This window comes from Lathyrus oleraceus, chromosome 4, assembly GCF_024323335.1.
Source record: "Lathyrus oleraceus cultivar Zhongwan6 chromosome 4, CAAS_Psat_ZW6_1.0, whole genome shotgun sequence".
Taxonomy (NCBI): Eukaryota; Viridiplantae; Streptophyta; class Magnoliopsida; order Fabales; family Fabaceae; genus Lathyrus; species Lathyrus oleraceus.
This window is the reverse complement of record NC_066582.1, coordinates 35,447,379-35,464,791: the sequence shown is the minus strand read 5'-3', so window position 1 is coordinate 35,464,791 and position 17,413 is coordinate 35,447,379. Positions and strand designations below refer to the sequence as shown.

Genomic DNA, 17,413 nt, shown 5'->3' with positions numbered 1-17,413 from the left:
ACTAAACTCTGCACATATCATGCAACCTCTTGACTGGAGTCAACCATTTTAGATTATGTGTGATGCAAGTGACTATGTCGTAGGTGCTGTTTTAGGACAACGAAAAGACAAGAAACTTCACGTTATATACTATACGAGTAGAGCCTTAGACATTGCTCAAATGAATTATGCCACTACTGAGAAAAAACTTTTAGTTCTAGTGTTCACAATAGACAAATTCAGTTCTTAATTGGTAGGATCCAAGATCATATTATATACACAGATCACACTGCCATAAGATACATGTTAACCAAGAAGGACGCAAAACCCATATTACTTTGATGGATCCTGTTGTTGCAAGAATTCCATCTGGAAATCCGAGACAAAAAAGGGGCCGAGAATTTGGTAGTTAACCACCTCTCAAGACTAGAGAATCTAAAGTCAGAGCATGTACCTATAAATGATGACTTTACTTAAGATAAACTAGTCGCGTCAATTGACATCAAAGGAATGAGTTATAATTATTATCATGATTATCTCAAAGAAAAATACTCAAATATCGAGAGCGAACCAAAAGAGGAAGTTGCCTTAGTACACAAGAGTATACTATGGTATACTGACTACGTAAACTACATAGCAACTAAAGTTCTACCTACTGATATGACCTACCAACAGAATAATGAATTTTTCCATGATCTGAAACATTTTTATTGGGATGAACCCCTTTCTTTTCAAGAGAGGATTCAATGTCCTTTTTCGTCGTTGTGTTCCCGAGGAGGAAATCAAGAGCATTATGAACCACTGTCATTCCTCTCCTTATGGAGGACACACAAGTACATCTAAAACATGCACTAAGATTCTTCAAGTTGGCCTCTATTGCCCTAGCATGTGGTGTGATGTCCATGCTATGATCGTGAACTGGGACCGGTGCCAACAAACTGGAAATATTTCCCAATGAGATGAAATGCCTTTAAGCAATATATTAGATGTATAGGTCTTTAACGTGTAGGGAATCGATTTCATGAGTCCTTTTCCATCCTCAATGGGAAATAAATACATACTCGTAGATGTGGATTATGTATCTAAATGGATAGAAGTCATTGCTTCTCCCACAAATGGTGCACGAGTTATAATTAAAACATTCAAAAACTATATCTTCCCAAGGTTTTGAGTGTCGAGGTTAGTCATACGTGATGGAGGATCACATTTTATATCTAGGATATTCGAAAAGCTCTTACAAAAGTATGGGGTGCGACACCGAATTGCTACACCTTATCACCCTTAAACAAGTAGACATGTAGAGGTTTCCAATAGAGAATTAAACAGATTCTAGAAAAGACTGTTGCAACCTCTAAAAAAGATTGGTCGTTGATCAGTGCATTTTGATGCACATTCTTCTATATTTATACTTATGCATTTCCATGTTTTAGTTTGGTTATTTTTCCCTTTTAACGTGTTTTTATAATTTATCTTATTTTTACACTTATTTGTTTTTCGCAGCCTCAATTTCAGCACAAACAGAGCAAATTTTAGTTTCAATACAAATATCACAAGAATAAACATCATCAAAACCAGACAATGATGGAAAATCAGATGCAAACAAATTACTACAAGTATCATCAACAATTTCAGAAATCAAATCTTTTTGAAAAACAGAATATTCTTCCAAGGGTTGTTGGTTTGATCCTTGAGCTTGCTGCATGGCATTCACCAAAGTGGCAAGCTGCCCAATCTGTGTTTGCAAAGTCTTTAAAGTAGAGTCTACTTGTTGTTGAAACTGGAGATTATTTACAGCCATTTGTTTGACAATATCTTCTAGTGAAGGTCCAGAAGGTGCAGAGCACACAACCTCAAATTCCTTCAGATGCTCATGCAGATCCTCACCTGCAAGACCATTAAACCTTGGAAACAAGTGTATTAAACCAGATTTCAATTTAAAAGGAACCGAAACATCAGAATATTCAATACAAAAGTCATTATAATTAACATCAGGAGCAGCAAACTGCCTTAATGTTCTTTGATCATCAATGTAATAAAAAAAACACAGAAATACCAACTATGCCCGAAATAGACAAAACAAATAGAAAGAAGAAAAACGATTAAAATAAATTCAGAAAAATACAAAAGCACCAAACTTAATCTAATGACGTGAAATAAAAATTTTGAGATTTTTTTTTGGATTTTTCGACACTATGAAAACAGTAAAAAAAATTAATTAAAAATAGAAAAACAAGGAATTTGACAAATTTGACGTCAGAGTCCTTTACTCTAAAGAGTATGGGAGTATTGATCGCACGATTTTTCTGCTTCCAGTAGGCAAAAAACTTATACAATCAAACACAAATTTTCCAAAAACCGGATTTTTCTGACTCTAGACGCAACTCCGAACGCGAAACTGTAGAAAAATTCGGAAAAATAATAGGAAATTGCAGAACAACAAAACACACAATACTTAAAACTAAACTATTGGCTAATTCGACAAGAATCCCCGACAACGGCGCCAATTTGATCCGCTGTTGCGCGCGGATCAAAAACGAGTATTTTTTGACAAAACGTAGTTAACGACAAATTGACTCGGATTATCGTTCTCACAAGGATTCTTGAATGAATTAACCAATGATAGTAACGATTAATGGGGTTTTGGTTGGTTTAGGATTCAATTAAAAAAAATAGATTAAAATAAGTGATTATTGAAATAAGTTGTAGCAACAATTTACTGATTCAGTTTTTGCCTATCATCGACTATCGTAATTCCAACCGCAGATTAACTATTCCTATTCGATTATAATATCAACTGACAAGCGCAATTGATAGTATAAGTTGTATGTTCCTATTATCCGAATTAAGCAAACGGGATTAAGTTTCATGCACTAAGATTTTTCAAGTTGGCCTCTATTGCCATAGCATGTGGTGTGATGTCCATGCTATGATCGTGAACTGGGACCGGTGCCAACAAACTGGAAATATTTCCCGATGAGATGAAATGCCTTTAAGCAATATATTAGAGGTATAGGTCTTTAACGTGTAGGGAATCGATTTCATGAGTCCTTTTCCATCCTCAATGGGAAATAAATACATACTCGTAGATGTGGATTATGTATCTAAATGGATAGAAGTCATTACTTCTCCCACAAATGGTGCACGAGTTATAATTAAAACGTTCAAAAATTATATCTTCCCAAGGTTTTGAGTGTCGAGGTTAGTCATACGTGATGGAGGATCACATTTTATATCTAGGATATTCGAAAAGCTCTTACAAAAGTATGGGGTGCGACACCGAATTGCTACACCTTATCACCCTTAAACAAGTAGACATGTAGAGGTTTCCAATAGAGAATTAAACAGATTCTAGAAAAGACTGTTGCAACCTCTAAAAAAGATTGGTCGTCTAAGCTAAACGAAGCATTATGGGCATATAGGACAGTCTATAAGATGTCCATAAGGACAACACCATTCAAACTCGTGTACGAAAAATCATGTCACCTACCGATCGAGCTAGAACATAAAGCTTATTGGGCCATTAAGACCCTGGACATGAATTATGAAGCTGTTAGAGGGAAGATGATATTGGATATTCACGAGTTAGACAAACTAAGGTTAAACGCTTATGAAAATACCTAAATTTACAAAGAGCGAACGAACAAATGGCATGATAAGCGTATTACTAGAAGAAAGTTTTATATAAGAGAACTAGTACTCCTTTTTAACTCCAGACTAAGATTGTTCCCAGGAAAACTTCGTTCCTGATGGTCGGGACCATTTAAAGTAGTAAAGGTTATGTTGTTTTGAGTTGTCGAAATTTAGAGTAAGTCAATCGGTTCGTTTATAGTAAACGTGCAGAGGCTAAAACACTATCACAATGATGAAATGATAGAAATCTATCATAACTGGAATTTGAGTAAGCCATGTGCTAAGCTATTCATTTTTCATAAACACATGATATACTTCTCTTTCTCTCTCTCTCTCTCACGTTTTGAAAAATCAATCCATTAATTCCCTTATATTTTTTTTCTTTTCTCTATCAGTAATCAAACTCTCCTCTCTTACCATCACCACATAACATCACTTTACTCCCATCTTTATTTCTTCTTCACTAAAAAACTCAACTCAACATAAACCAAACACTTCCATCATCACCATCATTCTATTCTCTCTACTATCTAAAAAAACACTACAACAACAACCAAACATTTCCATCATCATCATTATCGAATATAATCATCACCTTAAACTCATTCTTCAACTATCAAAATACAAACATACAAACTCTTCACTTTTCAACATAAAAACTTCAACAAGCAGACAACTCTCTTCCTCTCCTTCATATATCAAAGCCCAACCAACATCTTCCTCATCACCTTCACTTATACACAACTCAGCCTCAATTAAAACTTCATCATCATCATCAAAACCAAACCACAACAACAACGTGAAGTCGACCACCTCCCTTATCCGACTGCGACTCTCACCAAAAAACCACCAAAAACTCCTTTAGAAAACCACCCTCATCTCCATCTCCGATCGGACCGCCTCTGAACCAAGCACAAATGTAATGCACCACGACACACCACCATCGTTTTCCCTTTTCGGTATATGACTCTTTTTTTTGTTTCTTTGTTCTAAGTTATTTTAACTGAGGAGGTGTTGGTTTTTTGTTCTATGTTTGTATGATATTTGTGTTGATGTGTGGGGTTTGAAAATGAAAAAAAATTGTTATCATAATCTATGTAGCACAAGAGAGAGAAGAGTTATGTTGTTGTGTTGATGGGAGACAGACAAGAGACTGGGGTTTGAAAATGAAAAAAATTGTTATCACAGTCTGGGTAGCATAAGAGAGAGAAGAGTTATGTTGTTGTATTCATGGGAGACAGAGAAAATAAATAGATAGATAGATAGATAGATATAGAGAGAGACGAAGAGAGGAATTTCATTCTTTTTTTCTTCTTCCGTTTTTCTAATGAGGGGAAGAGGAAGTTTTGTTATTTTGACTTTTTCTTTCATGGCCATGTGTTGCCCATTGGTTGGCTAAGCTAAATTTTTTTTAAAATAATCTAAACCTCTATTTGTGGATTAAAATCACAATATTTTCCATTTTGGTTTGAGAATATTTTTGAATAAATTGATTTTGGTATGAATGAAGATCGATTTGATAAGATTTATTTTTGATTAAATGCAAAAAGGAAACCGTGTTTTTTAGGGGTATTCGATGCTTTTGATAACAAGAAATCATGTATATATTTATGTTTGGCCGTTAATATAATAACAATGATGGATTAATAAAAATGATAACAAAAAAATATTTCTACAATAAACAAAAATAACTAATATTATAATAGTAATAACAATAAAAATAATATATGGATGATTTGTAAAAATGAGAAAGTGTAGAAACATATGAATAAAAAATCTAAAAGGAAAAAAAAAATCTTTGATGGGATTCAAACCCTAAACCTAAACCTCACACATAACAACCTCACTACAATGTCAATTGAACCATTTGAATCATTCAAAATAAAAAACCCCTTAAGAATATAAAAGGTACCGATATATAACTTTTTTATCTTTAAATGACGCGTTTGATTTGAAAATTAATAAGTACTAGACATAACAAAAAAAAGATAATACAAGACAATACATAATAACTTTTGATGGCAGATGCACTCAACAAAATGCACATTATTGGGAGAGAGAGAGATAACTTATACTCCCTTTAGTTTTTAATATAAGATTTTTTTTAATATATATTACTTATATAATCAATTAAAAATATGAAAAAATTGATTAATTATTTGTACAATTAATCAATTAAAAATTGATTAATTATTTAATCAATTTAAATATAAAATTATTTTATATTAAAAATATGAAAAAATATTTATATAAAAAATTATTTCATAATTTAAGAAGCGATACAAAAAATAGTGTTTGTCTTGTCCTTTTACTAATTTCTAAATCAATCATGGTATAATAAAAAGTTGTTTTTTTAGTCCATAATTTTTTAACAAATCGAATACACCCAAAGTCCCACAATTTTTTTCTGATATGTGTAGTATATACGTTTTATTAATTAAGCTTTTATATTTAAAATTCCACAAAGTTTTCTATATGATATTTTCTCACATTTTATCATTAAAATGTAGAATTTAACTTTCATATTTAAAATCTCCTTTTAAAATGTAGACAATGCTTCAAATGTGAAAATGTAATAGGAGGATTTAAGTTTTTTGAATTTAAAATACGAGGTCTAGTTCAATGAATCTATTAAAATACGGAAACTAAAATTATAATAAATTTAATAAAAAATATTTTAAATTCTCAAAAATATAGAATAGTGAAACTTTATTATTCACCTAAATTAAAATAAATAATAAATAGTCCAATGTAATTACCAAAAAACTTCAATGTCTTTCTTTGCAAAACATTTATTCAATGTATATAACAAATATATTTTAAATATATACTCAAAATGTATTTCTAAAATAATAATTTGAGAGTGATATATTTAGTAATAACTTTAAACAAATTAGAATAAAAAATTAAATTAAAATAGTAACATAAAATACTCCATCCGTTTTTTTAATTGTCTTTGACTTTTTACGCATATCAATAAAATTAATCAAGTTTATTATTTTTCAATTAATAATTGTCTTTTTATCTATAATATCCCTATCTATTTATTTATATATTTAATTTTTTCCTCTCTTTAATAAATAATTAGGAACAATTTTGACAAATGAAAATGGATGTTATCTTAAACTTTGAAAATAACGAAACAATTTTTTTATACAAAAGAGTCATTTAAAAAGGAACGAGAGTATTATTTTAAAAGAAACAATGACTTATAATTAAAATAGTCTATTTAATTTTAAATTCTTATAAACATTTCTTTAACTAAAATAGTGTCTTTAATTTTAAAACTACTAATAAAGTAATAAATTGACAGAATTTGATTTGACTATATCTGTTTCATGATTTCACGTGGTGTGTTTGCGTAAAATACACGTGCGCAATTTCATCCGTTACGGAATATTCCATCAGGAACACATATAAACACCATACACCATTCTTTCTTCCACCATAATAATCTTTTCAAAAATAAAATCAAAATGGTTGTTTCTTCTCTTCTTCTTCCTTCATTCTCCACCATTGTTTTCACTGCCAAAAAACCTATCAACCTAACCACCAACAGAAGTAACCGCTCACTCACCATCTCCGCCGCCGCCACCAACAACTCTCCGACACTAGATTCCATTACCGATAACATCAAAGACAAAGCCCGCCGTAACCCTACCGCCGCCAACAACTTCTCCGCCAAATACGTCCCATTCGGTGCCGGTTTCGATTCCGATGAATCCTACTCACTCGACGAAATCGTCTACCGTAGCAAATCCGGTGGTCTTCTGGACGTCCATCACGACATGGAAGCTCTCGCGAAGTTCGATGGCGCTTACTGGCGCAACCTCTTCGACTCGCGCGTGGGGAAAACCACGTGGCCTTATGGGTCTGGTGTATGGAGTAAGAAAGAGTGGGTCCTACCTGAGATTGACGCTGATGACATTGTTAGCGCTTTTGAAGGTAACTCTAACCTTTTCTGGGCTGAACGTTTTGGCAAACAGTTTGTAGGCATGAACGATCTTTGGGTTAAACACTGTGGTATAAGCCATACTGGAAGTTTCAAGGATCTTGGAATGACGGTGCTTGTTAGTCAGGTGAATCGTCTCCGGAAAATGAACCGTCCGCTCGTCGGAGTTGGTTGTGCTTCCACCGGTGACACGTCAGCTGCACTCTCAGCTTACTGTGCTGCGGCCGGAATCCCTTCCATTGTGTTCCTTCCGGCGAACAAGATCTCCACCGCGCAGTTGATTCAACCGGTTTCAAATGGTGCATTGGTTCTCAGCATTGACACTGATTTCGACGGTTGCATGAAGCTTATACGAGAGATAACTTCTGAGTTACCGATTTATTTGGCGAATTCGCTCAATAGTTTGAGAATTGAAGGACAGAAAACTGCTGCTATTGAGATTTTGCAGCAGTTTGATTGGCAGGTACCTGATTGGGTGATTGTTCCTGGTGGAAATTTGGGGAACATTTATGCATTTTACAAAGGTTTCAAAATGTGTAAAGATTTGGGTCTTGTTGATAAGATTCCAAGGCTTGTTTGTGCTCAAGCTGCAAATGCAAATCCTTTGTATTTGTATTATAAAAATGGGTGGAAAGAATTCAAAGCTATTAAAGCCAAAACAACATTTGCTTCGGCTATTCAAATTGGTGACCCGGTTTCAATTGATAGAGCTGTTTATGCTTTGAAGAATTCGAACGGGATTGTTGAGGAAGCTACTGAGGAGGAATTGATGGATGCAATGGCGCTGGCTGATTCGACTGGGATGTTTATTTGTCCTCATACCGGTGTGGCCTTAACGGCTCTGAATAAGCTTAGGAAATCCGGGGTTATAGGATCTAGTGATAGGGTTGTGGTTGTTAGTACTGCACATGGATTGAAATTTGCTGATAGTAAGATTGATTATCATTCTGGGAGTATTTCTGGAATGGGAGGTTTGGCAAATCCACCGGTTACTGTTAAGGCTGAATTTGGTTCGGTTATGGATGTGTTGAAGGATTTTCTGTTGAGCAAGGGACCAGAGTAGTTATAATAGGATATTAGTTTGAAGTTGTTGTAGGATGTCAAGTTTGTGTTTTACTTTTCATGTGCAATTTTGTTTGGGAGGGTTTGATTTGATGATTGAACATTCTACTTTTGTGGAATTTCTGTTTTTTTGAATCACTTTGTTATTCTGAACCCAAATAAAATATTTATCATTAATGTTTCTAGTAGATATTCAATAGATTCATGTTAAAAACAAATATGTGGTTAGCTTAATTGTAAAATAATGTTACTTATGTTTGCATATTGAAATATTAATTTCTCCGATACAATACACATGACATGATACAACAGTGTCGACAATGGAAGTTCGTGAAGCACGCCTAACAAGTTTGTTGCAGCTGGTTTCGTGGAGTTATAGTATATTATAGCTTAGAAATGTATTATAAAGGGCCCTAGCCCACTTGGTGCGTGAATTATGGTGCCTTTCATTTAGGATTTTTAAAAGTTCTTTTTTTACATTTTTTATATATTGAAATTTTTTAAAAACGTTTAAATAAAATTATTTTTATTATTTAACTATAATTTGCGTTAACCACATATTTCCGAGGTGTTACCTATCATTTTTAAAATTTGGTCAAAATTTTGTGTTTAAATATCAATTTGACCGATATAATACACATTAGTATTCTCTAGCCTCTCTTCTATTTCAAAATGCGATAGTGGATCTTTAATATTTTATTTATTTTATGAAAAATATTATATTTGAATAATTTATTATTTTTTAAAAAATAATTTAATATATTAATTTTGATAATAAAATTAATATTATTTATTAAAATATTTTTATTAATTATAATTAAAAGAGTGATTCAATAAAATAAAAATTAATTAAAAAAATATATAGTATTGAAACAAAAGAATATATTTTTTTATTGAAATTTGATTTATTGGTTTGAGATTTGCCTCGAGCACACCAAAATTATTCTTTAATATTGTGATTTGTTGATCTCTTCTTTTTGAGTTCATTAAATAACTATAAATATGCTATCTTATTTTAATTTGAACCCTCTCAATATCATAACCTTGCACCATTTTTAGAACAAGTTACTGCCATACCATGTGTTTGCATTGAAATTTCCAAAGTACCACCTTTTCCATCATATGTACTACAGAATTATCATCTTTTCAAACAATTTTCTTTTATATAAAACAACTCTCCATTATTTTGGAGGGTGTTTTGAAAAAAATATAGCAACTGTCCATTGCTTTGGCTAAAAAGTTTATAAGATCCGTCTAATGGATTGGAGAGCCCTTTCAAACTTTTTTTTAAAATTATAATTGAACTTATTTTTAATTGTAATAAATATAATATTAATTATTTTAATTATTTTTTATGATTAAATAATTAAAGCTAAATTTAATTAATTAATAAAATAATAATAATATATTAAATAAAATATTAATTTAAACAATATTAATTTATTTATTTAATAAAAATGAAATTACATTAAATAAATATTTAGCCTTGATTTTGACCTGATCGTGGAAGGTGGCATTCAGTTTCATATCTAAAAGTTTGTCCAAATCACGTACACCTTCTAAGATGTACTTGATTCTCATCAAATTATTGGTCGAGTAGAAGTCTTTGTGTCATTTCTATGATCCAAGAAGTTTGTGACCATGTCATCAGTTAACTCCACTACCGCATTGTCATAACTTAATATGGTTCCCTTGTAATTCCAGTTTGGTTGAGTAGTAGTTAGCATTGAGTTATAGATGAAAGGCATGTAGTCTTGTTGGTCTTGAGATGAACTTGGGGTGTTTGGAAGTCGTGTTCTTGAGACTGCGTGGGGTAGGTTGTGTGAATAAATATTGATTATAATGGGTGGTGTTTGTTGTTGAATGTATGATGTTTATGGGGTAAATTATAGATTTTGTTATTGGGTGTTGCAGGGGGTGGGTTAAATGATAGGTATTGTTGTTGGTAGTGTTGACTTGGTGTATAAGGAGGTTGTATTGGGTTGAAAGGGTGGCGGTGTTAAAGATAGGTTGTTGGGTGTTTGTGGTTTGAGGTGATTGAGTTGGGATGTAAGTGCTTGTTGATGATCTAGTGTGTTGGAATTTTGAAGATGAGAGTTGGTTACGAGGGTCAAGTAGTAATGTATTTTGTGATAGATATAAATTTGACACAGATATATACCAAAAAAGTATTCTTTACTCAGTTTACATTTTATTGGCACAATATACCAAGCAACTTAAAACACTGCCATAACATTTGTGTGCATTAGTTCCATAACACTTACTCCATAATCACTCAAAAAACACTTGTTCAATAACACATTGATATATCATGTCTCACTCTCAATAATATGTAGTTAATGTCCATCACAAATGAGAGATTTATACATCTGATGATATGGGTATGATCTTCGAAAATATTATAATTTATCGTTTCACGATTAATAGAAAATCCAACTTCCAACACTTAAAAGGTAGGATATGGATGAAGCTTCAATCTGGAACTGTTTCACAAATTATTTATCGAAATGCAGTTGATTTTGAAAACAACCATGTAAAATTTGTTCCATTGAAAGTCTTAGACGACGAAGACATTGAAATAATGTTATCGTTGCATGTTCTAGTGTACGCTGTCATACGGTGAACTGACTTTGGTGTGTTTTGCTTTGGAAAACAAATGTCGCGGATAGCAAGAGTCGCCACCGACTTTTCTTTTATCCAATAAGGAAAGGTGGAAAAGAACAGGAAAGACCTTAATTAGATTTTGGGTTCGGGAGGTACATTATACAAAGGGAAGGTGTTAGCACCCTTTGTATCCATGGTTATCCATGGGCTCTTAATTGCTTGATCACTTATGTTATTTTTTTTCTTGTCTGAAAAGTGTTTGTGAATTGTTTAGAAAATGTTTTGAAAAGAGAATTTAACTTTGTAATGATTCTTGTATGAATGTATACAAAGTGGTTATCTCGTTTAGTTTTGAAAGCGGTTTAGAAAAATGTAACTTGGCAATGATTCTAGTACGAATGTATACCAAGTGGTGATTTTCTAGTAATTGCAAAGTGTGAAGTATGAAAAATGTTTTAGGTTGTGAGCCAGCAATTAAGAGTTATGCCTACCCGAGGTCTTTATGGGCATTTCCTATCCTTATGAGGGTAAAACTGTCCTTACTATTGAGAAGTAAGTAGTTTTATCCCTTGGATGTAAAAGGGACATCGTAGGGTCATCGATTGGTCATTGAAGGCAACATTTGTAAGGATACCTTAGCATTCGAAGGGACAATCATCATTTAACCGTAGGCTACAACGAAGGGTCATCGAGGGACAAAATCATATATTCGAAGGCAACATCCGAGGGGCTATGATTTATTTTATAGGGACATGATGATTTAATCGAAGGGTCTTTGCTAAGTGTATCCCCACATTCGCGGGACATGACCGTAATACCGTAATATCGTAAGGCAACAAAGAGAGGTCCAAGATCACATATTCAAAGGCAATATTTTGTAATCAATTAGGTAGTTGTAGTCAATTATATTATAACCAATTAAGTAATTAGGATGAATCTCCACATTAAAACTAATTAGGTAATTAGGATGAATCTCCACATTAAAATCAATTAGGTAATTAAGATGGATCTCCACAAGGGTATCCCACAAATAAAGTGGAATACCTTAGCCAGCTACCTTTGTCGGGAATATGTGAACCCTTACAAAATTCAGCAAACAGGTCAGAATACCGAATCAGGGTGCAATCGAGAGTTGCACCATAAAAGAAACATAGCAGTAGGCAAAATAACACATGGTTAGGATAAAACAGATCAGAACAGAAAAAAACAGCTACTGTCATGTTCGCTCCTGCCTCGCCTAGCGAATGCTCGCTACATGCTCGCTTAGCGATGTGCTAGCGAGCGGCTGCAGGTTCTGGTTTTAATGGCAGTACAATTCCAGAAAGTTCCACACCCTATGGCATCCATCACAGAAATTTCATGGTTAAACGTTCAAGACATTCACACATACTTAAATCCACATGCGAAACTTAAGATATTTTTATAAATTCACTCATAATGCCACATGCAAATTAAGAACATAAAGCGATAATAGTAATGCAAACCTGTTGGCAATTGAATTGCAACCTTGAATTGGCAAGTCGGATTGAATTGGGCGGAGGTAACCTTGGTGCAGATGGGTTTCCTTCAGGGTTTCCTTTAGGGTTGCTTTGAATTCTCTGGGTTAGCCTCCAGGGTTTGCTGTGCCTTCTCTCTATCTCCGGTTTTTTGTTTTCTTTTCCTGACTGAAGTTGTGGTATTTATGATGCTCTTTTTATGACCTAATGGGCTCAGAATGAAGCCCAGAATTTTCTGGTATTCGCAAGCTTCGCTAGGCGAGTGGCGTAGCGAAGGGTTCGCTAGGCGAAGGAATTGCTCGCCTAGCGAGCAAACCAGTTTAGGCCATTTTCTGGATTTTGTCCTCCGTGTGCTAGGTCCTTGTTCTTTTAAGATCAATGCCTTGAAAAATAAGTTGGAGTGCCTTAGAAATGCCTTGTAATATTAACGGGCAAATTTTGGGGTATGACAGCTGCCCCTGTTCAATATTCTTGAACCGAGAGATTTAGAATGGTATATACGCCATTCGTGGTCTGGAGGTGGAAGATTATTGAACACTAGAATGCCCCAAAAATTTGCACTTGTTAGTCAGAAGTTATTCCTGATGGAGGTGGGCTTAAAGATGCCATCCAGGAAGTTTGATGATGAAAGATCAGAGTGGATCATACGCTGCTGGGGATAAAGGATCAGAATGGACCATATGCTAGATCGTATCTGAGTAGCAGAATGAGTTATCCATTAGGCGGGTGACTTCGCTGGGGATGCAAGATCAGAATGGACCGTACGCTAGATCGTATCTGAGTTGCAGAATGAGCTGTACGTTAGGCTGTATCTGGAGGTAGAATCAGAATGGATCGTACGCTAGATCGTATCTGAGTTGAAGATCCAAATGGGTCGTACGTTAGACCGTATTGGAGTTGCAGAATGGGCCGTACGTTAGGCCGTATCTGAAGAAGAAAGTAGTCGTACGCTAGACTACACCTCGGAATGTACCGTACGCTAGGCAGTATCTGAGGATTTGAAGATCCAAATGGGTCGTACGCTAGACCGTATTGGAGTTGCAGAATGAACCGTACGTTAGGCTGTATCTGAAGAAGAAAGTAGTCGTACGCTAGACTACACCTCGGAATGTACCGTACGCTAGGCAGTATCTGAGGATTTGAAGGTCCAAATGGGTCGTACGCTAGACCGTATTGGAGTTGCAGAATGAACCGTATGTTAGGCTGTATCTGAAGAAGAAAGTAGTCGTACGCTAGACTACACCTCGGAATGTACCGTACGCTAGGCAGTATCTGAGGATTTGAAGGTCCAAATGGGTCGTACGTTAGACCGTATTGGAGTCGCAGAATGTCAGAATGGATCGTACGTTAGATCGCATCTGAGTTGAAGGAGTCATATGTTGAGCCGAATCAGAATGAACCGTACGTTAGGCTGTATCTGATAATATTTGTTGTATTTGCAATGAATATCTGGGGTGGGCTTAGAGATGCCGCCATTGGGAGGATATCAGAGTGCTTGTCAGAATGAATGTTCATATGGATTATATCTGAGAGATGTAGTTGAATCTTGAATGTAATTGATAAAGATGTCCGTCTGAATGGACCTTTGTTTTGACTGTACCAGGAGGATAATTAACCTGAAAAATAAGGTTAACTTCATGCCATGTCATGATGCATGAGATATTTTATGCTTATGAAAATAAATGCGAACAATGTATGCATGCGGATGCTGTGAAATGATGTAATGAATGAATTATGCGTCTGAAAAGTTTTTTTTTTTTGGCGACCCCCTGGGGAAAATAAATCCCCGTCTTCTGGTTGGAGGTACTTGTATTGATGACCCTTTCTCATCTAGGGATACTTGATTTCTGTCTGATGGTAGAAATATTTAACAGAAGCCTGGCTGGGGGTGGAAGAGATGACCAATTTGTCTAGTAATGCCAATTGCTTCTGGGGAATAACTGGCTTTGCTGGGGAATAGAATTAGCCACGGATTCATTGGAAAGCATGGTTAGACCTTCTCCTCGATCCTGAAGTCTTGTAGTAATCGCTATTTCTATTTTATGCATGTATTTTTGGTACACATCGATCATATCCAAATGCATATATTAATTCAAATTAAATCAATGGACGTTTACGCAAACAAAACAGAAAAAGTAAAACAAAAGCATCTTTTTGGAAATAAAATTGTATTGAGTTTGAAAGAGGGCCTATAAACAGGCAATTTGTGTACAAGGAGACAGAAATCCTAGTCAGGGGAAATCGTCGAGACAACAAAGAAAAAGCTATGAAGAAAAAGAGTCCTATTGATTTTAATTCTGCTACTGTCATTATGTCTTCAAGCATCTCATCTCCTGCTGTCGGATAGAAGTGATTGGCTTGTTCAGTCCCTTGAACTTGGATGAAGCTGTCTGAGAACGGGACATAGTCATACGCTTTTAATCCCTAATTTTTGCCTGGACCGCCTTTTCAGGTTTTCAGTCCACCAGGATACCCTTTTTTGCCCAAGCCGCCTTTTCAGGTTTTCGACTTGCCGGGTGTACATTTCTACATGTTTATCCCTAATTTTTGCCCGAACCCTTTTGGTTCGCCGGGATGCCCTTACTTTTGCCTAGGTACGTCGACCTAGCGGGTCTCTTTTATGCGTAGTATTTTTTGACTATGTCTGCGTTCACAGGATGTGAGAAGTCTTCGCCATCCATCGTAGCAAGTATCATGGCTCCACCAGAGAATACCTTCTTAACTACAAATGGCCCTTCGTATGTGGGGGTCCATTTGCCTCTGGGGTCACCTTGTGGTAGAATGATACGCTTGATCACCAAGTCGCCGATTTGATACACCTGTCTCTTGACCTTTTTACTGAATACCTGGGTCATGCGCTTCTGATATATCTGCCCATGGCAAATAGCCGCAAGTCTCTTTTCATCAATCAAATTTATCTGATCGAGTCGAGTTTGAATCCATTCATCCTCGTCTAAACCTGTCTCTTTCAGGATTCTTAGAGAGGGAATCTGAACTTCCACAGGTAAGACGGCTTCCATTCCGTAGACTAAAGAGAAAGGAGTTGCCCCTGTCGAAGTGCGTACCGAAGTGCGATAACCATGAAGAGCAAACGGTAACATCTCGTGCCAGTCTTTGTACGTTACTGTCATCTTTTGTATGATCTTCTTGATATTCTTATTAGCAGCCTCCACGGCGCCGTTCATCTTTGGTCGGTACGGAGAAGAGTTATGGTGTTTTATCTTGAACTGCGTGCAGAGTTCAGTAATCATCTTGTTGTTCAAATTAGTGTCATTATCAGTGATAACTCTTTCAGGGACGCCATATCGACAAATAAGACTATTCTTGATGAACCGTGCCACCACATTCTTAGTGACAGAAGCAAATGAGGCTGCCTCTACCCACTTTGTAAAGTAATCAATAGCCACGAGGATGAAATGATGTCCATTAGAAGCAGTAGGTTTAATCTCCCCGATCATATCAATGCCCCACATTGCAAAAGGCCAAGGGGCTGTCAACACGTTTAATGGAGCAGGAGGCACATGTACTTTGTCCGCATAGATCTGGCACTTGTGACAAGTTCTGGAGTGATGGTGGCAATCAGCTTCCATGGTAGACCAACAATACCCTGATCTCAGAACCTTCTTGGCCATTGTATGTCCACTAGAGTGAGTCCCAAAAATACCGTCATGCATGTCTTCCATAATCTTTTCTGCTTCCTTTTTATTCACACAACGAAGCAGAGTCGAATCATGATTACGTTTGTATAATACTCCATTACTCAGAAAGAATTTAGCGGAGAACTTCCTCAGAAATTTTCTATCATTGATGGACGCCCCTTCAGGGTATTCCTGAGCTTCTAAATATCTTTCTACTTCGTGGAACCAAGGTTTCTCTTCTACTTCATCAGCGTTAAGTTCATAACAATATGCTGGTTCATCTAGTCGTTCAATGGTGATCATGGGAGCTTCATTGTCCCATCTGACTCTGAACATAGATGACATGGTGGCCAAGGCGTCTGCCAACTGATTCTCTTCTCGTGGAATATGTTCGAATGTAATCTTTTCAAAGTATGGGATTAATGTCAACACCCGCTCTCGATAAGGGATGAGATTCAGATGTTTTGTGTCCCATTCTCCTTTGATCTGACTGATTACTAATGCTGAGTCTCCGTACACACTCAAAAACTTGATTCTCAGGTCTATAGCAGCTCTGAGTCCCAAAATACATGCTTCATACTCGGCCATATTGTTGGTACAATCGAAACATAGTCTAGCAGTGAAAGGCGTATGGCAACCCTTGGGAGAAATAATTACAACAACAACACCATTACCAAACGCATTAGAAGATCCATCGAAAACCATAGTCCATCGGGATCCCAGTTCGGGTCCTTCATCTGGTCCAAGTTCTTCGTAATCAGTAACAAGCATGACATCCTCATCTGGGAACTCAAAATTCATAGATTGGTAATCATCCACTGCTTGATGAGCCAAATGATCAGCTAGCACGCTTCCTTTGATTGCTTTCTGGGTAGTATACTGGATATCATACTCTGTTAAAATCATCTGCCATCTCGCTATTCTTCCGGAGAGGGCAGGTTTCTCAAATATGTATTTGATGGGATCCATCTTAGAAATCAACAAAGTGGTATGATTCAACATATACTGTCTTAGTCGGCGAGCAGCCCAGGCCAAAGCACAACAAGTTCTCT

At 35.7% G+C, this 17,413-nt stretch overlaps 1 protein-coding gene across 1 annotated transcript; it reads left to right on the top strand.

The window, feature by feature from the left end:
- Window positions 1–7,043: 7,043 nt before the first annotated feature.
- On the top strand, window positions 7,044–8,808 carry LOC127138662 (threonine synthase 1, chloroplastic). Its single transcript, XM_051065150.1, has one exon. The coding sequence runs from the start codon at window positions 7,086–7,088 to the stop codon at window positions 8,622–8,624; it is 1,539 nt and encodes a 512-aa protein (XP_050921107.1). The 5' UTR covers window positions 7,044–7,085; the 3' UTR covers window positions 8,625–8,808.
- The last annotated feature ends 8,605 nt before the right edge of the window (window positions 8,809–17,413 follow it).

Bases quoted from the DNA above. Each gene is read 5' to 3' on its own strand.
- LOC127138662 (XM_051065150.1), top strand. From the start codon at position 7,086: ATGGTTGTTTCTTCTCTTCTTCTTCCTTCATTCTCCACCATTGTTTTC.